This window comes from Leuciscus leuciscus (genome assembly GCF_965113295.1).
Source record: "Leuciscus leuciscus genome assembly, chromosome: 5".
In the NCBI taxonomy this organism is placed as follows: Eukaryota; Metazoa; Chordata; class Actinopteri; order Cypriniformes; family Leuciscidae; genus Leuciscus; species Leuciscus leuciscus.
The window spans coordinates 45418489-45444845 of record NC_138729.1 but is presented as its reverse complement, the minus strand read 5'-3'; the positions used below and the strand labels follow the sequence as shown (position 1 = coordinate 45444845).

The 26357-nt window shown below is 37.2% G+C and overlaps 1 protein-coding gene across 5 annotated transcripts; it reads right to left on the bottom strand.

The window, feature by feature from the left end:
- ypel1 (yippee-like 1) lies at nt 1-25974 on the bottom strand. 5 transcript variants are annotated; one of them, XM_082170880.1, is made up of 6 exons: nt 25778-25974; nt 20925-21004; nt 20544-20831; nt 7904-7947; nt 5645-5753; nt 1-3442 (listed from the first exon to the last, which is right to left on the bottom strand). In XM_082170880.1, exons 3-6 carry the CDS (start codon nt 20658-20660, stop codon nt 3353-3355), a joined length of 360 nt encoding a protein of 119 aa, XP_082027006.1. In that variant the 5' UTR covers nt 20661-20831; nt 20925-21004; nt 25778-25974; the 3' UTR covers nt 1-3352. The 5 variants fall into 5 exon arrangements, with proteins under 5 accessions (XP_082027006.1, XP_082027005.1, XP_082027007.1 ...); XM_082170879.1 differs by lacking the exon at nt 25778-25974 and adding an exon at nt 24328-24669; XM_082170881.1 differs by lacking the exon at nt 25778-25974 and adding an exon at nt 24328-24669 and having other exon boundaries at nt 20925-21001.
- Between the last annotated feature and the right edge of the window lie 383 nt (nt 25975-26357).

Genomic DNA, 26357 nt, shown 5'->3' with positions numbered 1-26357 from the left:
TACCATTTAAGCTTTATTGTGATATCGGATAGTCTACAATACAGTGAAAACAGACAAATGTGACTTTTCTTTACTAGGACAGAATGCAAAGCAATGTAATCAAGTAAAAAGAAGAAAAAAAGCTTTTTTTTGCATTGAAGAAAAAAAAAGAAAGAAAACCAGGCACGACTTAATATAGCCATTATAAACACAACATGCTTTAGACCTTATATTTTAACAGTCCTAAGAAAAGAACTCTGCAAACTTATACAATCGTTTCCTTTGCATACCACTGTCGCCTAAACTAGATGTCCTTTGAATGACAAATCTCAAATTAACAGCTCTAGAAATGTTTGAAACCAGTGTCACCAAAAGAAACAGCAAAAAAGGGAAGTAAACAATCTTTTCTACCGCCAACACCTCAATATGTTGCTGTAAAAGACAAATAACAATTAAAAAAATATTAATTTCCCACTTGGTATTCAGAGAGGCCACAAACTCACTTTTTGGTTTGACCAAGTGATTCAGTTTCCAGATTGGTACTATATGTTAAAAACAACGCTCTTGGCTGAAAGGTTTCATCATTTTTGGTGCACAGACTGCACACTGACAGTGACACTGGTTTGGATCTAGTTCTGATTCTGAAAGTCTTAGGGAAAGCTGTTTTTTTTTTGTTAAATGGTCTGGGTTCGGCGTTTCTATTGTGAAATTTCGGCAGGTGAATCCAGCTCACCGCTGACCATGATGCTAAAACACGACCAGCAGACTTTCTGCTATTAGGCTCTCAACAGGAAACTATCGAAGGATGAAAATCAACTTTAATATATAAAAAAACCACAAAAAAACAAAGCTTATTATCATCAAGCTAAGAGAGCACACATCAAAACACGCTGTGATACAGCAAAAGAAGTGTAATAAAGGAAACAGCACAGAGTAACTAGTGAACAACAGCAAAAACGGCTACAAATAAAGTGAGGAAAGTAAGGGAACACGCATACATGCATCCATACACACACACACTCACTCACTCGCTCTGTCGTCATTCACACACTCACATATAAAGCCAAAGGTACAGTGAACAAAAGTGCTTCAAGTCGGGGAAGTAGAGAAACTAACCCAGTAGAAATATGTATAAAACCTTAAATATGTTACTTTATGTACAAAACTGTGTGAGAGGGACAATGTATTGTCTGTAACTCTGTATCATCTTTCAAGTAAGATATATCTACAACTATTTTGTTTGCATTGTCTTTGACTGATTCAAAGGTCACGTGACCTGACTGACCTTATCGGTGACGAACCCTGACTGAGGGTTCGCCACTCGTTCTACTATTGCCCGCCGTCCCACCCGCCCATAAGCACGACAAAACCTCGATATTTATTCATATCATTCATTATATATAGTTATACTTGATAGAAATCTACATTAAATTCCCCTCTTTACCTCTACAGGAAGTAAGCTCCGCCCCCTCCCGCTCTAACCACCCCGCCCCCTTTTATATACTTTGCAGGATACAACCACTGTTTCATAACATCTCTAGCTTTGACATAGAACTATGAAAAAATACTGGATTATATTATGCTTCGGTATAGACTTTCGAGTGGATAGAGGTTCTGTGAGGTTCGTTTCCAAGTTCGTGTCGTTTTTTCGAGTTCGAGCTCCCGCTTCTAGTAGATGTGCTGGGTTCTCGGAGTCATGCGCCGCACAACAACAGGAGAGGGAGATTTCTTTTTTTAATCTTTTGAAGAGGCACAAGATTCATGCTGCTTAGAGGCAAAGACTTGGAGAAAAGCTACAAAAGGAACGCATGGGCTCGCATGCTCGCAGACAGTCCGGGTAAAGTGCAGAAGGTTTAAAAGTGAAAGCTCTGGATTGCATTTATCTCTATTAGCAGCAAAAGAATCACGTAACATCACTTTGAATGGTGTCTGATTGTTAAATTTGAGACCCGTTTCTGATGCGCGCATCAAATTGAACGAATTGTGAGCGTAGCGAACAGGTCTGCCAGCCTGTGGAAGAGAGCGAAAGCAGCAGATTTTGTGTGTTTGAAACGAGAGGGAGATGATCAAGCCAGCAACCACCCAACCCTGCAAATCATTCAAAGCATCTCATACAATCATTCGATTATTATCAATGAAAAAAGGCCATTCAATGGACAGACTTTTGCCTCTAAACCCATGAACAAGGCCTCTGCAAAGTGCAAACAAAGTAACTGCATTCAAGTATGCCATAAACATAATGCGTAAAACACACAGAGCTAACATGCGTGTGCATGTCCTAACGTGGTTGAACACATAAATTACACATAGCAATGAACATACACATGATTGTAATATCAACAACAATAGTTTTGTAAAATCATTTGGCGTGAAGGGGGATGAAAACGTAATGCAAACATTGTTCCGAGGAGGACACTAGTTTCAGTTTTCCCCTAATGTCCAGTGCATCCAACCGGCTGTAGCTTGTCTTGTGTTTTTCTCTCGTTTATAGTACGGTTGCAAAAATGGAACCTGCCACAAATGCCAACTCAAAGACGCGCGTTTGTGTAATCTCACCAAAAGCACCAGAGGCAACTAAAGCTCCTGTAGGGGTCAGACGCTACTGCTGTACCAGAGTGTCCCGCGAATTGCACAGTGAAGTCATCCGAGGAAGAAAAGAAACATTTCGATTCGGAAATAAAATGGTTAAAACGCAAGGGAGATCATAAATACAAAAAAATGCTATGCCACTGCAATGCTGAACGCCCACCCCATCCAAAATATACTGCTACATAGCCTCTAACGTATATGTCAATCGTGTCGGTCGCCACCCCAACGTGAACGGAAAGACAATCAGAACGGGTCGGACTCGGAGAAGGAGAAAAATGCTAACCAGTAACATCGGTCCACCAGGGAGGACTCCAGATTCCCGTCGAAAAGAAAGTATACACACTAGAGCGCACACCTCCCGCTTATTCACAAAAAGAGCGGAGGATGTTAAACGGAAAAAATGAGACTGTCTTCTGGATACTGTTGACAGCTTACGAGGAGGGCCGAGCACACCGAAACCAGTTAATGGGGCGGAAACTGAGTCCAACAGGAAAAGGAGAAGGTTCGGATCCCAAAGTGTTGACATGTACATCTCCGAAAAGGTCCTAGAGAGTCTTTCAGTGACCGTAGATGTCTTTGATACGCTTTCCGTCACTCTGTCTTTGAGTTTTGCGATGACCCAGTCAAGATGTGTCATGGTTGACCGTTGGCGTGTGTGTGCGCGCGCGCGTGTCTGTGCGTTTTATTTTCGTTTGTGTACGTGTGCGTGTGGTGGTGTCACTCGGCAAAGTCCACAACAGAGCAGCCCAAAGGTCACTGAGCAGAGAGAGGAAGTAGGCCAAGGTCACTCCCAGCCATTATCTTTGATCATGTGAGCCAGCTCGATGATGAATTTGCCTTCTTTGTATTTCTGACTGCTCTCAAATGCATGCTCCTGTAACAGAGACAAAAACAGACAAATGTTACAACCAAAAAAATAAATAAAACAAATACACAAAGCAGTGTTGACTACTGAAATCAGAAAATATTTTTGTCCACTTTTTCATGCTCTTAACTCTGTCCCCCACCACTGACGGAATTTTCCGGCAATCCATGTTTTCACTGTTATACGGTAGGGGGCGCTATTACACATCTTCTGAAAGAGTAAAGGATCTCGGGATCGAAAAACAAGCGAAGAAGCAGCAGCAGAAACAAGCGATGGAAGCATTGCTTACGCATACATAAGTATGTAAGCGAACATGATCAACAAACATTAAACAGCATATAAATCAAAACTGCCAAAACGTTACTTAATGAAATGTTGAACCCATGAAGAGGTATTTGATTATCGTTCTGAATCTGTCAGACATATCTGTTGATACGTCGTATGTTTAGATATTTATACATAAAAATATTCTGGGGGTCTTGAAAGTTTTGAAAAAAATTATCAAAAATGCTGCAGCTGGCAACTTTTGTAAAAAAAATTATAATAAAACATTTAAAAAAAACTGGCGGAGAAAGAGTTACAAGATCATAATCATCGAATTGCGATTTTCTGATAAAAAGAAATTGCGATTTAAAATGCGAATTTTTCAACAAATGAAAAATAAGCTCCAGGTTTACTGTACTTGTTTGTAAGGCTACACAATGTGGCCAAAACATTTCTGAATATATATCAATATGACAATAAAATAATAATAAATAGGGGGGAAATACAATGTTATAAACTTGTATGCTGAAATGATGGTCTTTTTAACCCCTTTTGAACCTCCTCTCACACATGTCCATTACTCATCTGGACTGAAATCGGCCCACTAGAGCAGTGGTGTGTCATCGTGCCTCAGGATGATAACCCTAAACTTGCAGCTTCCTGAAATAACAGCTGTTCCAGAGAAGTTCTCATCAGATGATGATGAAAAAGCTAAGAAAAACTGGTCTGTGATCAGTGTTCCAGAGTGACTTCAATCTGAAGGCTCTGTAATCAAACATGTGGAGACCTGAAGACTAACAAGATTGAGTCATGATGTATAAATCCCTCTTAACCAATCCCGAGACACGATTAGAGCTCCTGTTTAATCAGGAAGAGAACTAAATAAAGCCTCAATACCCGCCATCAACAAAAACTGAGCTTTCTTTTTATCATTAGTTTTAGGTGAAATGATAATAGATTACAAAAAATTTTTTTATTAACAATATACCAATGCTTTCCAAAGTAGAGATACATACACCTTTGCTTTTTCTCACCATAACATCCAATTAGGGAAGTCATTTTGAATAGGCATAGGCTGGAATATATTTGACAACTTGATTACATATTTTGCATTTAAAGTAGCTCATTGATGATCCAAATTTACATTAATCAATATTAAACCATATTTCGCATTTAGTTACATGTATACTGTTCAAAAGTTTGGGGTTGGTTCGATTTTTTAAGTTCGATTTTTTTTTAATTGTATTTATTTGATCAAAAATACAGTAAAAACACTAATATTGTGAAATATTACTACTTAAGATTATTAATTTAAAATAGCTGTTTTCTATCTTAAAATATATATATTTTAAAAAGTAATTTATTATATAAATGTCTTTACTGTTTGACTAATGCAATGTGTCCTTGCTGAATAAAAGTATTATTTTCATGATTTTTCAAACTATTTTAAATGCACATCACATGTGCGAGCATTATATTATGAGATAGTGTCTGTTTAAGGATTTATCAATGAACGTTATGATGAAGTGTTATTGGTACTGATCTATTAAGTGTCTGCTGTAAAGATTGCATATGAAAACGCAACAGCGTGAACACTTACAGCATCAAAGTGGGCCGTAATTGAGCTGTGAATAAAGACATATATAGAGCTATATCTGTGCTGGACTGCAGTGAGAAGTCAATGCAAGGGCATGTTAATACTGGTCACTGGAGCCCAGCTAAGTAACAGGATATCAGTAGACAAAAATAAAGAAACCCACACAGCTCAGATTTGCCAACTGCTGTCACTGCAACTGCAGAACAAGCTCTCTGACAAGCACATATCAGCAAAGTGCAACACATTGAAACAAAAAGCAGCTTGTATTGTGATGCAAGGAAAAGAAATGCAGGAGTTTAAAATAATAGTCTATAATTTGTGTGTAATGGAAGGAGAGTCAGTCAACTTACGTATTTCCAGCCCAGAGTGGTTTTACAATTTTCACAGTAGATGTCTGCCACAGCATGTAAACCTGTTAGGAGAACCCTCTCCTCCGCTGGACCACAACCGACATTCACACTGAGGGAAAAGAGGTTAATCAGTGGTCAAAATGATGATTCATGTGACTGACCTGTTTCCTGAAAGTCATTGTGGGTAATCTTTACTGGATGACCACTAAGTAGGTCAGAAGCAGATGTGAAGAGACCGACGGCCATGCAGCATCACAGTGAAACCAGACTTGGATACAGCTAGGATAACTTTGCCACATTTTATTGTAACATAAACCCACAGGCATTTAAAAAAAGACTAAGAACAAGAAGTTTGCCAAACCATACATACACAAACACAAACTGCAGCATTCAATTAAATGCAAATGACATAAGAATAGATTTGCAAATGATTTACACAGTTCTGCTTGTCTTTAATGGGGCTCAATGTCAGTAAAGTTACAAATTTAGAAGCAAAAGATTATTTAAATTAGCAGGTGGGGATCAGACGCATAATGAGCTGGCTTTGATGTTATAGTCAAAACTTATTTAAATACATAATGAATAATAAACTAAAAAAAAGTTTTTTTTTATGTTTGTGAAAGAATTCTCTTGTGTTCGCCAATGCTGCATTTATTTGATCAAAAATACAGTAACATTTTGTGAAATATTATTACAATTTAAAATAACTTTTACTTTGACACTTTAAAATGTAATTTATTCCTGTGATGCTGATTTGCTGCTCAGGAACATTTCCTATTATTATAATCAATTTTGAAAACATTTGTGCTGCTTAATATTTTTCTAGAGACTGTGATGCATTTTTTCTGATTTTTATTTTTATTCATTGATGAATAGAAAGTTCAAAATAACACCATTTAGTAAAAATAGAAATCATTTGGAACATTATAAATGTCTTTACTGTCACTTTTGATTAATTTAACCCATTCTTGCTAAATAAAAGTATTAATTTCTTTCTTTTTTTTTTTTACTGAAATCTTACTGAGCTTTTGAACAGTAGTGTATGATATATCTGTAAATATTGAGACGTGCATAAACGAGCTTTTTTCACACGCGTGATCTAATTTTGCAGCCAACTAAATTTGTTGCAATGCAATTCTCACATACAATTTCATAAAGTCTGTATAGGTAAATATTGTATTATTCAGTTCATTTCAGCATTCAGAATATTTCAAGGGACACCAAAGCTCTCTTAACAAAATAATCTTTCTTGCGTTTACATTAGAAGCCGAAACTTCCACATGTGATGACAGCAGTCTCTATATTTTTGCACTGGCAGTGTTTAACACTTGTGCTCTGCTGTTCAGTCTGTGAATTGCCTGAGGAGTGTCACACAGGTCACTAACACGAACAGTCAACCTCGACTTTATCATCGTAATATCTCACACACACCAGAGCGCTAGCTTAAACACACTGGTAGCGCAATGCTGAAATATGATGAATCATCAACTCGCATCATTAGATAGCAGTGCTATGTTTAGGCCTACAGCTCTTTTAAAATGCAAAACAGATTAATAGCCATTCCTCTATGAGTCTCAGACAGAGATATAAGGGATAATGTGCAGTCAAACGGTCATTTTCACAAAATAAACCCCTTCAGGGTGATATAAGACCCCTCTGCTTTGCACTCCCTCTGGGTTTATTTTGCAATAACATCCAGAAACATTCTCCCTTATATACACTACCGTTCAAAAGTTTGGGATCAGAATGATTTTTTTATGTTTTTGAAAGAAGTCTCTTATGCTCACCAAGGCTGCATCTATTTGATCAAAAATATAGTATAGTATAAAATATGAAATATTTGTATTTTATTACAATTTAAAATAACTGTTTTCTATTTGAATATATTTTTAAGATGTAATTTATTCCTGTGATGCAAAGCTGAATTTTCAGCATCATTACTCCAGTCTTCAGTGTCACATGATCTTCCAAAAATCGGTCTAATATGATGATTTGATGCTCAAGAAACATTTCCTGTTATTATCAATGTTAAAAATTGCCGTACTGTCAATGTCAGCTTAATATTTTTTATTTAAAATATAAATCCTTTGTGCCATTATAAATGCCGTTACTGTCATGTTTGATGCATCCTTGCTGAATAATTAATTATTTAAAAAAAAAACATTTACTGACCCCAAACTTTTAAACAATAGGTGTATCGTCTTAATTCACAACAAGAAAATGCTATAAATTGTTGATGTGAATGAGATAATTACTTACACTGAATTAAAGAGGTAGGCTCGTCCCTGGCTGCCTTGGAATGACTAGAGAGACAAAAAGAGAAATATAATGTTATGTATGAATGATAATGTTCAGATCAGAGTTCTCGCACACTCACACTCACAGATGCATCGGACACGCACATGGTTTTCCATGAAAGATTCACTAAGAGGCATTAAAAGAGAGTGCGTGTGGGCGTTATGGTGCTCTGTCTATGTTTGTTTGCGTGTGTGTGTGCGTGTGTGTGTGTGTGTTCATGGAAAGTCTGTCTGAAATACACGGTGTTCTGACAGCCAAGTTCTGGTCACAGGCCAACATGTGCATTTGATAAATGGTTCTTAGCATATGTGTGTGCAAGTATGAAACAGTGTTTCTCTTTAGAAAATGTGTGTGTATGTGGGCTTATGACACTCTACATAATAAGCTCCACACATTGAGCTGACTAACAGACAGTGAAGGAACAGAGGTGCTTTTATTCCTCCTCATAAAAATGGACATAAAGCTACACTGAATGGAGTCGCTTCTGTTGGGTTTCCATTCAGTGTTCAATGATATAGTTCACCCAAAAATGAAAAGTCTGTCATTATTTACTCATGTTGGTCCAAACCTGTATGGCTGTCTTTCTTTTCTTTAATTTTATTTGTGGAACACAAAAAAAGGTGAAACTTTGAAGAATGTCCTGGCCACTCTTTTTAAAAGAATCAAATCTGTCAAGTCCAAAAATGGCAAATAAATAAATTAAATTAAATAAATAATACAAATTAATTAATTAAAACACATCATAAGTGATCCATAAGACTCAAGATTGCCTCAGTTTGAATGGGCATAACGCCTCTGAACTCACATAAAGATATGATTAAAAAATTAAAAAAATAGCGTACAAGTCACTATAAGCTTGATATCTCCATTTCCATTCAGTGTAACTATGAGGAATGATCAACATACCCCTAAAAAGATCTTCTTTTGTCTTCCACAGAAAAAAAAAAAAGTCTAGAAAGTTTGGAGCAACATGATTGTGAGTAAATGATGTCAGAACTTTCATTTTTGGTTGAACTAATCCTCTAAGTGTCAGGTGTTTTTAAAGCCGTCTACGTCCTCCTTTCTTCTCTGTCAGTATCTCTGGCTCCTTAATCTCTTCTCTGGCCACTTTCTTCTCTTTGCTGATGGTTTTGAAAGCATTAACCTGTTTAGCATCTACCACACCCTAATAACACCGATCAGAGAGTTTAGTCTAATGAGGGCAAGAATACTTCAGCCACGTACACAAACAGCACTGCAAAAGCAGCATTAATAACAGCATACAAATAAAATGTAAATACTGTTCATATACTATAAAGTTTGTATACAACTTACTTTAAATATTATTTGGTTTATTATTATTAGTGGTCGACCGTCCGACATAGATTTTTCGCTGGCTGATATAAAGCCATTATCACACTAATTGATTTTAATTTGAAAATGCTAAGTTTAGAAAGGATTTTTTAACAACTTTACAAGACACTTCTTTTTAACATGTTCACATTCAGAATGAGCAACAATTAAAGTGACACTTTCCTTAGCAACCACCACTAATAACGGCACTCAGTGATGGTGAGAATATTGTGAGGAGACTGTGAACAAACACACAAGGGAACTTAGTCATAAAAAGTCGGTCTGTAATATATTCTAGCAGTAAGTCGTGTGCAAAGGTTAAGCAGACGCATTCATGGATGGAGCACTGAGTGCTCTGACGAACCAGCTAAAAATATGGATTACCAACAACAAGTGCGATGCTTTGCAGATTAGGAAAGCTTTTTTGGAAAACTTAAAACGGTTATAATAATGCACCACCAATGCATTCACACATGAATTTTCAAACTATCCACATATGTACATCCATGAGTTTTCTCCGAAAGCAGCGCATGCTTGTTGGTGTAGGTGGTTGGATTTAGGCCAGTGTGCTCCTGGTAACCAGCTGTCATCCTCGGTCGCAGGAGCTGGGGCATGGGCGAATCGGCTTTACTTTTCCACTGCCGGTGACCTGAGTTTAGCTACAAGCCTAATAAAGACCGTTAAAGCCCACAGCGGCTGTCTGTGCTCTTCTAAGAGGAGTGTCTAACCAGCTCACGCTGAAGGCAAACGGGTAATTTTATAGGGACATTGACACAATGAAAGGCCCCCAGCTGTGTCGTTTAACATTGTGGGACAAGTAAATCTGGCTGTTGTTACAATGGCAGTGTGTGCATAATGCACATGGGAATGAGAGGAGGGGCAAAAGCTGTGCATTTAGGAGGAAGAGAATGCATTCAAGCCAGATCGTTGAGATTTAATTACAGATCTGCCTCTATTATTATGTCATAATTACAAAAGCAGAACGCTACAGTCCTGGGAAACATTCAGTGCAAATACGCAAAGAGATACATTAGCAACTGTTAACAGAAAGTGTATTATACAAGCTTCCGAGTATGAAATGTTTAAGGTTTACTCTTTTGTTTCAGAGCTTCTCTTAAAGGGATAGTTCACTTTGAAATTAAATTTTGGTATGTTTTAGCTTACCTCAAGGGCATCCAAGATGTAGGTGTCTTTTTTTCCGCAGTAGTTTCAATTTTTATATTTTTAGGTCAAACCGTTCTTGTCTGTCAGTCATATAATGCAGGTCTATGGTCACTGTCTCAAAGAGCATGCACAGAGTCCAAATTAAAACAATTCCCCGTCGTCCAAATTAAACAATTCCCCATCGTAAGTACACATTGATGGCCCAAGACACGAAACGAGCGGTTTGTGTGAGAAAACAAACAGTATTTATATCGTTTTTACCTCTTGTACACAGCCACGTCCAAGTGATCTGAGAGCGCGGGCGGGTATAGATATATACAATAGATGTCGCATTGGCTACGGTTTCGTTCCAATGAACTGCAGCCAAGGTGACATCTAGTGTATATATCTATACCCGCCCGCGCTCTCAGATCACTTGGACGTGGCTGTGTACAAGAGGTAAAAACGATATAAATACTGTTTGTTTTCTCACACAAACCGCTCGTTTCGTGTCTTGGGCCATCAATGTGTACTTACGATGGGGAATTGTTTAATTTGGACGATGGGGAATTGTTTTAATTTGGACTCTGTGCATGCTCTTTGAGACAGTGACCATAGACCTGCATTATATGACTGACAGACAAGAACGGTTTGACCTAAAAATATAAAAATTGAAACTACTGCGGAAAAAAAAACACCTACATCTTGGATGCCCTTGAGGTAAGCTAAAACATACCAAAATTTAATTTCAAAGTGAACTATCCCTTTAATAATTTAGTCATTACAGTTACTTTTTTTTTGCAGCAGAAATGACTAGTGTTCCAAGGGACTCGTTTCTTTAAGGTTTTTGACATGCCTTGAGGATATCTTGGGTAAGTGTTGCTTGGTTTTGAACTACTGTAACCATAACAGCAGGCCACACAGAAGGGATCCCTGGGATTCGACAACTCACTCATATTTGCCCGTGGTAAATTTCTCTTTTAAAGCGATTAATGAACACTTTAATGTTTTTTTCCCCGTGACAAGGGCCAAGGCTATTTGGGTTAATCTGCAGATGCAATGAAGTGTAGATCAATTATTTTAAAATGGTGGTTTGGTCCGTGGGGCCTAATGCATAAAAGCTGCATACAAAAAAGGGGCTTTTGCCACAAGTAATACAATTTACTTCATCAGGATAAAAAAAAAAAAAAAAAAAACTTTCCAAACTTTCTACCAAAGCTATGCATACTTGTACTGGTGTTTTCATTTTAGTGACTCCAGTGGTCAGTGAGCAAACTGCACAAACAGATACAAGAATTAACTTTAGCTGAATTCAACAGTCATTTTGAAGCCATTGTTCATTTTACAAATATCTTTGGCATAATTTACTTTCAGATGTCAAACTGTGATTGCCTCGGACCAAAGTAGGTGATACCTACATTTTAACTAGTAGTCACATTGACAATTCACATCAATTTAAAACAATCTCTTAGCAAATATCTGAACTGTGCCAACTAGCTATATTATTAAGACATCAAATGGTAACATAAGCTGTGTGCCAGTTTAGAATATAGACAGGGAATAATGCATAAAACATACACTTACCATTCAAAAGTTAGTTTTTTATAAGATTTTATTTTATTCTGCAAAGATGCATTAAAATGATCAAAGGTGACAGAAAAGACTTTTGTAACATTATCATAAATTTCTTTAACTTCAAATAAATGTTGTCAAACTTGATAATATTAAGAAATGTTTCTCGAGCCCCAAATCAGCATTAGACTGATTTCTGAAGGATCATGTGACACTGAAGACTGATGCTGAAAATTCAGCTTTGATTACAGGAATAAATTACATTTTAAAACATATTCACATAGAAAAGGGTTATTTTAAACTGCAATAATATTTCACAACATTACTATTTTTAATGTTTTTTTTATTATTATTATTAAAAAGAAAGCAGCCTTGGTGAGCATAAGAGACACTTCTCTCAAAAACATAAAAAAAAATCATGCCGTACCAAACTTTTGAATGGTAGTGTATGTGAACGAAAAGTTAAATGCATTCTGGCATATATGCAGATAAAGCCAGTTGTGCATCCTTAAATTATATACTTCAGTTTGCACTGAAACGACACACATACTTGAAAATCTCAGAACCACTGCACTCTAAATCAATGGAGATTTGGAGCATGTGTATTATCACTTTAAATACCAATTAGTAGATTTATGGCATCAATTTATAGATTCATGCTCACATTATAAACTTTGACCAGTATCATCCACACACTTTCAAGTCAGAATATTTGGTCCACAACCGTAGAACATAAAAAAAACGGACATTTCTCAGGTCTTTATGCTAAATGTTCTTCCAACGCAGGCTGATTTTATTGTGAGGCTAAAACTTTCCACCTGGCTTGAAGACAAAACCACCCATTCTTTTACTGCCTTCATTTATCTATTGGCTGAAGATCTGCTCAGCACTGACTGGCTGACTTTCCTCCCTCTCTCACTGGCCTTAAACTCTTCAGCTAATGTAACCTGAGATTACTGTTGTTAAAACAGAACAAGTGGGTCATTTACTGTTCTCATCAAAGGCACCTGGCTCAGAGACAAACTGCAGTCAATGCTGGGTTTGTTCTAATTCTTTTCAATCACTACGTGATTGTGGGAGCAGTTATGAGGCACATCTGATAGTAGGGGTTTGGTAATTCACTTTAACTACAGAGGAGGAGAAATGGGGAGATTTACAGAAAAGGGATCAGAACCTGCAACCCATCAAATAACACTTCCAGATAAAGGCGCCAACATGGGCAGCATCCTAACTTCATAAACCTACACAGGCAGCAACTCCACACTTCACTTCAAAAATTCTTTATGGGAGAGTTGCATTGTTATCTAAGCATCTCTCTAATCGGACAATACTCTGATAAGCATAAAAATACATAGCACGCTTAAATAATTTTCAGTATTAAAAGAAAAATATTTATAAATCAACTTTTTTTCTTGCTTCATCCATCATCTCGGTTTTACTTTTTCACTAAATTTGGCATAATGCATTCTGGGATTATAATTTGGCAGTAATGAGATTTGTTCATTTCTAACCCACTTTCTACATCGTATATCACTTAATTCACTAGTTCGCATGCCCATTCAGTCTTAAAGGTTAATAGTAAACTAACTTGGCTTGCTGTCCTTGGAGGAAGCTCGAACCCGAGGCTCGGCTTGAGTTAAAATCCCCCTATGATGGAATTGTGCATAAGAGGATAGAGATAATTTACTGGAGGAGAAGGGGAGGAGGAGGACTCCTGGAAGAATTTGTCAATGGGATGACGTGCTTATATAGTACGCTCGTAATGATGATTGACAGGACTGAATGTTTAGGCTCCTCCTGAACCTACTGTACATTTGGAGCTTCATTACAAATAATAGAGCAATGCATTGTTTAGGTCAATTAATCTGACGATTTTTGACCGGTTTTCAAAAAATCATTCTGCCTGGTGTTACTTACAAAATCTATCAATAGCCATGTAAATATATGGTATACATTTTCTATTTTCAAATATTATTAGTGGATTTTGGGCAAATAAATATATAATATAAATGTAAATAAGTGTAAATAAATATTTATATACATGTGTACAAATACACATACGTGTGTGTGTGTGTGTGTGTGTGTGTGTGTGTGTGTGTGTGTGTGTGTGTGTGTGTATATATATAATTTTTTTAGGGGTGTAACAGTACCCTCATGTCACGATTCGATACATATCACGATACTGAACTCACGATACGATATTATTGCGATACTCAAGAGATATCATAAAGGTTAACAAAAATTAACTGTTGATTAAAATGCTAAATGTGGTATTAAATTGGGTGTGGAAATTAATAGACTTGGACTTGGTGCTGGAAACCCAATGCACAGGACAATAGAGACACCCGAATAAAAATATTCATGATTCTAAAGCTGAAAACAGAATTATTTTAGACAAAATATGCTTACACTCTTTCACTGACTACATATATTTAAAATAATGTAGGCCACTTTTTATTGGTCACATAAGACATGTGGCATTATCAGGACCCACAAATATTCCCCCATTGCATTATATATAGCAGTTTAATGTAGTACTGACACTAAAAAAACTTTTTTCACGCACAGTAATTTTCATTTTGGGTGAACAATACATATTGTTGCATTTTTGTATTGCGATATATATTGACACGATATATTGTTAAACCCCTGGATATTAGCTATTAATATCTGCTTTGGTGAATCACTGCAGTTTTAAAAAATTTACCAAAATAACATATCTTAGAAGGTAAAATAATAATGCTGCAATTTTTTTGGAGGCACCCAGTATAAGGACTTAGACACTTAGACTTACACTAGATTGCTTAAAGGGATAGTTCACTTTGAAATTAATTTTTGGTATGTTTTAGCTTACCTCAAGGGCATCCAAGATGTAGGTGTCTTTTTTTCCGCAGTAGTTTCAATTTTGATATTTTTAGGTCAAACCGTTCTTGTCTGTCAGTCATATAATGCAGGTCTATGGTCACTGTCTCAAAGAGCATGCACAGAGTCCAAATTAAAACAATTCCCCATCGTCCAAATTAAACAATTCCCCATCGTAAGTACACATTGATGGCCTAAGACACGAAACGAGCGGCTTGTGTGAGAAAACGAACAGTAATATCGTTTTTACCACTTATACACAGCCATGTCCGAGTGATCTGATCTGACGTGTGCGCAGACTGGTGCATAGATATATACACACTAGATGTCGCCTTGTCTACGGCAGTTCATTGGAACGAATGTCTTTAAGGCGACATCTAGTGTATATATCTATGCACCAGTCTGCGCACACGTCAGATCAGATCACTCGGACATGGCTGCGTATAAGTGGTAAAAACGATATTACTGTTCGTTTTCTCACACAAGCCGCTCGTTTCGTGTCTTAGGCCATCAATGTGTACTTACGATGGGGAATTGTTTAATTTGGACGATGGGGAATTGTTTTAATTTGGACTCTGTGCTTGTGTTTTGAGATAATGACCATAGACCTGCATTATATGACTGACAGACAAGAACGGTTTGACCTAAAAATATCAAAATTGAAACTACTGCGGAAAAAAAGACACCTACAGCTTGGATGCCCTTGAGGTAAGCTAAAACATACCAAAAATTAATTTCAAAGTGAACTATCCTTTTAAAGTATAAAGATCTTGATGTAGTGCTATACGACCCACTGTCCCATCTCCGGAGCAGATGGGGTGTCTGTCTGTGAGTCAGAAGGGTGCTTGACGATGACTTACTGACAAAGCCTTAGCTTAGCCTTTCCACAATACTGTCCGCATTCAGTCAGTGACGTTTGATGCCAATCCAATAGTTCAGCATGCAAGTCCTGCTTTTTATTGGCTAGCATCATGCCTGCTAATCCTTTCTAATACTGATCCAATATTTGGCAGGTTTGTGACAGCATAATGCAAGATATCATACCTCACCTCCTAGTTTATGAAAGAATGCATTAGTAGGACGCTATGCATCCTTTCAATGGGGAATTCACCACAATTAAATGTCAAGAATGATTGCATGATAACAACGAGAAGACTGAGAAAGATATCTGACATGGTAAGTCTCAGCAATGCTGGAAGAGTGAAAGTACGTCATAAACAAATTGGCCGGCTTTAACAGTTAAAACAAAAAACCACAACATTTTCCACTTTTAAGTGCTAACAAAGGCCTCCATTCTGAAATAAAGTGGGTCATCTATAACAAAGCCATCTTTAGGCATCATCTAAATGTCAGGATATGTGAGGAACATCTGTTGAGCTTTTCATTGTGTAATGTCAATTCTTGCCCTTAAAATCTCCTCACAGATGACAGCGCAGAAACAATGTACCTTTCATAATATACGGCCTGCCATTGAGCAGGTCCATTTGTTAATGAAATAAAGATGCGTGCCATGAAAAGAGCCCTTAGGTTTGGAGTAGCTACAGGAGAAAGGTGCCGGACCCAGACTATCACCCTCAACGAAATGACATAATCAGCTTAGAGGTAATTCTTGGCATTGAGGAGATGAGATAGAGAAAGGAAGTCGCAGGCGAATCCAGTGCAGTCATACAGTAAAGCAGAATCTCTCTTCACCAGAGCGACACACCTCCCCAGAGCATGTGGTGTTTTCCAAAGTGCTAAGAGCATTAATGCCTTTATTTGGACACACAAACAATCCTTGCCTGCTGGATGAAGGAAAAGAGACTTTCTGACAGATTCTGGAGGATGAACAGCTTGAGCTGAAGCCGATTGACATGAATTTTGTTTTGCTTACTGTGAAATTCCATTATTTGTCCTGAAGTTTGCCCCTGGTCTACCTTCATTTACATTTATTCATTTAGCTGACATTTACATTTATTCATTTAGCTGACGCTTTTATCCAAAGCGACTTACAATTGCTATATATGTCAGAGGTCGCACGCCTCTGGAGCAACTAGGGGTTAAGTGTCTTGCTCAAGGACACATTGGTGTCTCACAGTGGATTCGAACCCGGGTCTCTCACACCAAAGGCACGTGTCTTATCCATTGCGCCACTACCACCCCCTACCACTACCACCTTCATGCCCAAAACAAGATCGTCTAACTGGCATGGGCGCATACAGTCAGTCAATTAATCAGCGTGTAAAGAGGGCATGGTATTATAGGGACTGCTGCTCTCCACAGATCTTATTTTAGATTTTGTGTGTATTTATATACAGATTGCAATGCATCACCAACCATTACAAGTCATAACTTGGGTGGTCATATGATTCATACATTTCTACAGTACATTTTAGATATACTGTATGGAAATGTGTTTCTTAATATCAAAAAAAGACTGATTTAATTTAATAAGTATATAGTCTGTTTGCACAGTGTTTTAAAAGTGAAACCAGTGTTTTCCGTGTCTCTGAATGGCTCAGTTCACAGTAAAATACTCCATCTCCACATGTGAGTTTAGCATGCATTTGGGAACGTAGGTTATTTTCACATCTGCATAATTTCCTAAATGTTTATGGGCAGATGATTACAGCATTTCACTAGATTTGTAATGAGACACATTTGTAAACCCATTTTCACAGAAATGGTAGTTTGGTAGAACTGCAGTTCCCATCAAAATAAAAGCTCAAGGGTTTATCTCTTGCAAGTGAAGAAGTATTTCTAATTAACAACAGTATTCTAATTTCCCAACTGCAGCATAATGTCAAATTATATACTTAATAAATATTAATTTGCATTTGTTTTACAATATATAGGCTATTTCTCTCATAGGAATAATAATAATAATAATAATAATATACCATTATTATTATTATATTCTAATTGTTTGGCTTGCTATAACACCAGTGTGAATGTAATGTAGACCAAAGCACTATATAATGACTAAAGAGAGGGTTGATTCCCCTTTAAGGTTCAGTCAAAGTCAATGCACAGACTTTTTTCTTTGTTCAATTTGCAGACTGAACATGGGTTGGAGCTCTTAATTTTGAACTCTCAAAGTGCACCAGATTGATGAATTTAATTTAAAAATAAAACTTTTTCTTATGAGGCGCCATGCCCCCGGACCCCCAAGAAGGACAGAGGTCCAGTCCCCATACTCTCACTCTGGGAAACACTGTATGCACATTTAGCCTTGACCTCTTTGTAATCTTAATACAATACAGGATTGCATGACTGCATATCCACATAATCTATGACCTTAAAACAACAACAACAGTCTCTAAATACAAGTTAACCAACATTCCATTCCTCAGGTCAAAATAATCAATAAAACGTTGCTGGATCACTTGGCAACTCATGAAAACTTGGAGGACACGTCAAACAGCTTCAGATTTCGGACCCATAAACCAGCTATGTGACGTGGCTTCTTTTTGTTTGTAAAAATTTTAATTAGACCTTTTCTTTTCTTATAAAAATCAGAAAGCAAATACAGTGGCTGGATTCATGAAATTCTTCTTAAGAAGCTAAGAATTTTTGTTAAGATAATGTTCATAAGAATGTTCCAAAAAGGGATTCCAGAAAACTTCTAAAGTTATCAAAGATATTCTCTTAAAGGGATAGTTCACCCAAAAATGAAAATTCTGTCATCATTTATTCACCCTCAAGTTGTTCCAGACCTCTATGAATTTCTTTCTTCTGCTGAACACAAAAGGTATTTTGAAGAATATGGGTAACCAAACAGTAGATGGGCCCCATTGACTTCCATAGTATGGAAAGATAAAAATACTATGGAAGTCAATGGGTCTCATCAACTGCTTATCGACATTCTCCAAAATATCTTCTTTTGTGTTCAACAGAAGAAAGATATTTATACAGGTTTGGAACAACTTGAGGGTGAGTAAGTGATGACAGAATTTTCATTTTTGGGTGAACTATCCCAGCTTTAGGAATAATTGTAATCTTAAGGCGAGACACGGCTGGCAAAAACATATTTTTTTTTCACTGGTCAATTTTGAGATTTTGGGATATTTGTCTTCAATAACGTCTTCTTTCAGACTTGTGATGAAACAAAGTCATCAAAAAAATCCAAAATACACATTTAGGTCTTTATTTTACTACACTTTGTCTGTTTGCGTCTGTAGATTTCTCCTAAATTCAACAAAAGTTGGTGTTGTAAATCATCCCCCTACTCCGCGACCGTTGTCTGCACCCTGTCATCACACACACCGTTAGAAAGCTCTCTCTCTCCTGTACAATGCTGTCGGATCCAAATATGGTCATTTCCTTTTTATCAGCAACCAATCGTGAAAGTAAAAGGGGGGATTTAACTCTAAATGCGCAATCTCATTGGCTGATATAAATCTTTAAAGCCCATTTCTCAAAATGACTTTTCTGAGCCTGGAATCTCCACTTCAGTAGCACCTATATACACCAAACTTTCCAGTCTTGTACCTAGTTATATTATGAAGACATTTACAGAGGGATTTGTAAATATATTACTCCTAGCCTGATTTATATAACATTTTATTCCAAAAAACATGGCGAAAATCTAATTTTCTAAGGCTATTGATAGTATATTCTGATTTACAGGATAACAAAAGTAGATATCCATAAATGCCTCTGTAATTTTTTTCCCATCTAATATGTGAACACAATGAAAAAAGAATTTTGAACCTGGCTTTATCCAATACTCAGATTTTGTTTTTTTAAATATATGCAAATTAGCGCATATTTAATTAGATCATTCCTAATTTGCATATTTAAACATTAAATTACAAAAAACTTGTAATAGATTTTTTCCTCATCTTAATGTAGGTAATCAACTGGGAATGTTTCATGGTGATATCTGCTAGTTAAAATAGGCTAGGTTCACCTGTAGTGTCTCGCAAATTTTCAAATCCCTTTAGCCTGGAAAACAAGAAATCAAACAGGTTAACAAAACCACCTGTTCCCAGAACTACAAGAGTGGTTCCGACTGATCCTGACAGGTGCTGTGCATACTGGGAAGTGGATCATCTCTTGCAGTAGCGTTAACAGCTTAGCCATCTGGGAGAGTGGCACGTGCCTCGTGTGTGAACATATCCTGCTAAATCCACCAAACAAGATGCAAAGTGTCTGCTGTGGTATCGCAGTATACCATACACAAAACCATACGTCAGCTAGACTGGTAAACCTATTATGGGTGCTGTCAGGAGACACAAAAACCGTCTAAGCACAGCAGAGACGTGACTTACAGCATGCTGCAAGGTAACAGAAAAATGTTATCTAGTTTATTACGCACACATATACATATGTATATGAGAGTTGTCATTTTCCCCCACTAAGTTTATTATTTTAAAATTAAGTAAAATTACTAGGTAAATCATTTTTAAAATCTTTTATCCAAAGCAACTTACATGGCATTTAAGGTATGCATTTTGCAATTATGCAATCCCATGTCCTTGGTGTTCCTGACGCCATGCTCAACTTGTATGAACTAACTATTTCTTTTAAGTATTTTGGTATCAATATTTTTATGTGAGGACCGTTCTTCTCAACTCGTGTTTCTTGAAAGCTACAATACTTGGGCTATGATGACCACAGTGCTGACTAATGTAGTTAATTTAGTAGCATCGCTACTTTTAGTTAGTTACTCCCCAACACTGCCTGTAAGTCCATTAGAGTCGCCACTGACCTTTGAGATGAGCTCATCGTGATTGGCGAGATGTGCCCGGCAGTGGATGCAGCTGTAGGTTCGGTGACAGTTGGGCAGGTAGGCCTGGAAAGTCTTTGACTTTGTCATTTTGACCATCTCACAGTCGTGGTTCTCTTCACTGGGTTCTTCTGGGCTGGCACTAGACGAGTTGCAGCTTTGCTGAACTTGCTGACAGAAGAAACACTGGAAGATGCAAGCAAAAGCCGTCGTTGTTGTGGAGTGGGTGTGTGGCACGCTCCACACAGACACCACGGGAGAAAATACGACCTGGAAAAAGAAGGCAAGAAAAGGAGGATGGAGAAAGTCATTATTAATTGGCTTCTACCAAGCTATAATAAGATAGGGTAATCTTAAACTGACCTTTAGGACCCAAAAATCCTCATGATTTTCATCATTTACTCAACTCATGTCATTCCAAAACCCTATGACTGTCTTTTCTGCTGTGGAACACAAAATGAGAAATTGCACGGGTTACTTTTCCATGCAATTACGATGAATGTGAACCAGAGCAAAAGCACCACAGAAGTAGTTGTAAGCTTCACAAAAAAACATTCTTTTGAGTCGGCTCTCAAGTGATCCAGTTCACAAAATTTTGAAAGAGTGAATCTTTCAAGAATTGGACTGATTTGGTTCTCTTGATCCTTCATTTAGTCCAACTCAATGATCCGTTGCATTTAAACAAAATTTAACTAAAAGGCTCCTTAAAAATATGGTCGTGATGACTTTGAATATAGTTCACGAGTTATATTGTCCACATTTATGATACTTTTATGGTACTCTTGCATCCTATTTGAAGCTTAAAATTGCATGGAAAGAGTAACCATTAAATGATGACAATGTTTTCCATTTTTGGGTTGAACTTACATTTGCATTTCGGCATTTAGCAGATACTTTTATCCAAAGCGGCTTACATGGCATTTAAGGTATGCATTTTCAATTCAATGCGTTCCCTAGGGATCAATCCCATGTCCTTGTGTTCCTAACGCCATGCTTAACATGTATGAACTAACTATTTCTTTTAAGCATGAACAATTTGTCTTAAAATGGCAACAAACAAAAATGTTGTATGCAAATGAGCAGCTCAAATCAGATAAAAGCAAAAGAAAACAATTTCCTCTTCACCCTTGACAGCTTAAGCCTGATCAGCCTGTGAGACTGATGAAGTGTGAATAATAAAGATTTTCCCTCCAGCGAACACCACATATTTAACATTCACTTTTAGACAAGTTGTTTAAGCATGTCAAAAATGGCAGCTAGTTGCCCTGTGCACCAAGAGGACCAAGCTAAGCTCTATTGCCACTGTGGGAATCTACAACACAATAACATTCAAATCATCTTGATTTACCAGACCAGACTGCCCCCTTTTTACAAAGCCAAAATAACACTAAAGTAGTGAATTAATTGTGGAAAGTTATTTATACATCAACGATGTTAGCTAAAGCACTTCCTTTGATTATCATGCAAAACCTTTGAACATGAACATGGCTTTCAAAGTACCATATTGCCATGTGATGCCACTGTATCATGGAACTTTTCTGCAATAAGAATAATTTCACACTTAAAGAGACAGTTCACCCAAAAATGAAAATTCTGTCATCATTTACTCACCCTCAAGTTGTTTCAAACCTGTATGAATTTCTTTCTTCTGTTGAAAACAAAAGATATTCTGAAAAATGTCAATAACCAAACAGTTGATGGACCCCAATGACTTCCCTAGTATTATTTTCTGCATACAATTGAGGCCAATGAGGCTCATCAACTGTTTAGTTACCCATATTCTTTAAAATATTTTCTTTGGTATTCAGCAAAAGAAAGAAATGGATACAGGTTTGGAACAATTTGAGGGTGAGTAAATGATGGCAGAATTTTCATTTTTAGGTGAACTATCCCTTTAAGGCACTGGTTGATTTTAATATGTGGCTTTTCTAAAACACTGTCTCTTTTTGACATTCATCATTCCATAGTTCCCATGCTGTTCACACAGACAAACAGAAAATAACAGGAAACTCTGTATAATGCGCTAATGAGGGGGCAACAACACTGTATGCTAAAGAAAACAGTCACTTCCGCAATAGCACAGGAAGCTCCAACCATGCCGACCAACAAAGCGCTCTGGCGCCGATGGGTTGCCAGATCTCGCTAAAAACATGCAACACACTCTGACTTGCCTAACCAAAATAAGTCTGAAGAAGCAACCCCATGCTGCTTTTGTTTTGCATAAAACATACATTATCAATGCAAAATTAATTTTTACGCTAAAATGTCTTTTCGAGAACCATATCCTTTTCCTTAATCATTTAAATGTCTCACATATTACAAATGACCCCATACATAAATCTCACTCGTGCACACACGCACACAGATAATCTGAGGAAAGCAGACACGGATGACTAAAGAGGAACTGTTCAACAATACACTGGGATTCTTCGTACAGCAAGTGGGAATATTTGACATCTGCTGCTATTAGTGGTCGATCATACGTCATTGTGATGTTATCAATCTCAAATATGCAACTGTATTATGTTAACAAGCCCTCAAAAAGGCCCATAAATTATAAGCGACTTTACGTAAACAAAACACAAATTCGCTTATAATAAGCGGAGTTGGCAACACTGTCGCGCGTGCACGAAGACAACAAGACCTCGCGCAGCGCTCGATGTGGCACGCGTCTCGGTGGAAATGAGAACTTTACCTGTAAACATTATATCTATAGATATTCTGTACTACATTATTGATTTTTTTTTTCATCTTACAAATCTATTAATCACATAAATATGCACGAAAAATATCGAGATTATTCCCTATATTTAATGTAATTAGTACAAATTATAATGTAGCCTTAACACAAAAATAAGCACTAACGTGCTTGCGCAAATTACACGTCAAGCGTGCTTTTACAAAGACAAATTAACTGGAAAGAACACAGACATCTGTAACATTGTAAAATTTGCGAAAAATATGATCATAACTGTTCAGTTATAATATGTTTATAACTTCTCACCCTGTAAAAGCGCTGAAGTTTTGCAATAAAACCAGAGGACGGTCGATCTGAAGGAAGATCAACAGCAGACAAACAAAGGAGGCTCATGAGCGCGTGTTAACCTGACAGGATAAGGCTAATCATGAGTATGATGGCTTGAGAAAAAACAATAACAGCTATAACAAATCTTACTATTTAAAAGCTCGAATAGCTACTAATCGCTTATAAATCTAAGCAAGTTACTTATTCAGTGCAACTTATTCCGCATACGCATCTATTTGTCTCTTTTGTTTTACTTCCATGTGACAAACAACTAAAGCAAGATGTTCATAAAAGCAATTCAGTGCGTCAACAATAGGCAACCAGTTACAAAAGGTGCAAATAGATTGTTGTCAGCGGGATCTTTAGAGCAAACAACAAAGAAACCGTGAGACCAACGTGGATACAAAACAAAGGCTCGTGCGTTGACAAAACCAGGAAGCGCAGTGACAGAGACCAAATTTGAGTCTCGGTATCTGCAAACACTAATGCCAACGATAAATGGTCATTCTTTATGCAAACCAAATACGATATTTGTGTTTTTGTACCGTGCAATTAACTCACAAATCGCGAGCATGCACCCAACTCCACATTTTTTTTCAAAGGCAGACGAGAGATTTAGACAAGGAAATGTTTTGAGCTTGTGTACATTTACTAATAATCGTTCTAAAACAATAATCTTGTTTTCACATATCAAATATACAAGTATATTAGTTTGACATGAGCAGAAACTCATTAACTTACCACTTGAACTGGATCTCAATGCGAAGTTTGGCATAGATTTTCTATAGGGAAGCTGATATTTCTTTCCCCTCAACGTATGATTTGTGATATTTATTTATTTATTTTTGGTTCTGGTTGTCTTGTCTCGGTGCAGGTTCCGTCTGAGATCTCAAACTGAGACTATCTGACAGTTTTGTGTGTCGGTTAGGCTGTACATTTCTCTAGTCTTTGTTGCACTCTTTGTGTTTGTGTGATAGACTTGCTGCTTTGTGAGTGGGCGGGGCGTCGCATTACTGGCGTGTAAAGCAGCCAATAGCAGGGCTGCGAGGGCGTGGCCATCAGTGAAGCGAAAATAATCCCGGATGTGTAAATAAATACAATGCAACTCAACGATTATATAGGTTAAGATGATGACTTCATCGTATCCATGTTTTGCATTATGTCCCCAGGCAGCTCTCAAAATGGAGAGCTGTATGTCCCAATGAAGAACAATTCAACGAAGTGTAATGGATTTAAATGTTTAGATTTTAAAAATTGAATTGAGTTAATTGATTGAATAGTTCTTAGAATAGTCTGTAGTCTGTGCCCTATAATGTCACTGATTCCTTTTTATTATGATACATACACCCACACAAAGTCCACATGTGAAACATGCAATTCATGTCAACGTGTCAAGACAAGAGTCATCATAGAGCAATATTGCTTAATTAATGGTTTGGGACTTGTGTAAGGGTGGGATTCACAGCCTGACAGCATTAAAGAAATGGCCCCATCTTTATGCGTCAGAGAGCATCTGCTACGCCTTATAAATAAGTGAAGAGACTGCCTAAAATAAATGATGGTCACAAAAAAACAACCCAGTATTCTAGCAACTGTGCACAACTATAAAGCCAGATGCAATGCATAAGATAAAACTTATCCTTACTATATTGACATGCATGTCATAGTCATCATATTCACTGACAGTGCGCTGTTCAAAGATAAATAACCCATTACCTATTGACACAGGCAGACAGACGCAGTGTTCCGACGATAATCAATACTCATCAATAGTTTCAAAAGCGAACAGGAAGGCGTGAATTCGTGGAATATTATCAAGTCTTCGGGTAAATAAGGAAGCCTGTCGCGTCGCCACCACTGTCCTGATGATGTCATATGTTTTCATTCTGCGTCCCATTTTATAACTCCGCGCCATAGTAACCCACAGTAAAGCTTTTCACACTGACTCAAGGCAATTATTACCCAGCTCACCATATAAAATCAAAATACAGAGTGTTACGCTTGACAGCGTCGTGTTTTAACTTGCTGCCTGCTGTAGGGATATAAAAACACAGCACTCCAATGTGACCTTCGCTGAGGCACTTATGGAGTCTTCTTAAAGCAACTCACACAGTCGGGTGTTTGCACAGGAAAATATCAGCGAATTTATAAACAAAACATGCCAAATGTTGCACGACGCAGAATGTGATACCTTTTAGGTGGCCGTGGATCAGTTGTTCTCCCCACTGCAGGGTTTCTCATTCAGGAGCACTGCTGTGGTGTCCGCATGTGTCACGACGGTGCAAGATGCTGTTGTTGTTGTTGTTGTTTAGAGTCTTCTGTTCATATTTCTTTCGCTCCGACACTCTTCTCTGCGGATGTTTTTTTTTTTTTTTTGAATGAGACTGTGATGCGATCACGTAGGCTACGAGGCGGAGGTCGCTATTAGTGTGCGCTCCACGCTCACTAACATTTACATCTGTCCCGTCTTCATTCACAAATATTTTGCAAGCTAAACAAGTACGCGACTTTTTAAAAATGCATTAAAAATAAATAAATAAAATAAAATAAAAATCACAATTTGGGAAAGCTCCATTTGAATTTTAAAGAATGTAAAAATACAGTTGCAAAAAATGTTGCCTATAGTTTTTTTCACTGCTGTATGTAGGCTAATTATCCTATTATGATTAATTGAAAATGATCACTCTAATTCAAAAAGAATCAGTTTAAGCATGTTGTGGTTCACTTCAATTTAAATATCAGCTATACTGCAAAAAAGAGAAAAGAAAATA

Bases quoted from the DNA above. Each gene is read 5' to 3' on its own strand.
- ypel1 (XM_082170880.1), bottom strand. From the start codon at position 20,660: ATGGTCAAAATGACAAAGTCAAAGACTTTCCAGGCCTACCTGCCCAAC. The intron at 7,948-20,543 runs GTCAGTGGCGAC...TTGTCTCTCTAG, and splicing joins ACGATGAGCTCATCTCAAAG to TCATTCCAAGGCAGCCAGGG. The intron at 3,443-5,644 runs GTAAGTTGACTG...TCTCTGTTACAG, and splicing joins CCACTCTGGGCTGGAAATAC to GAGCATGCATTTGAGAGCAG.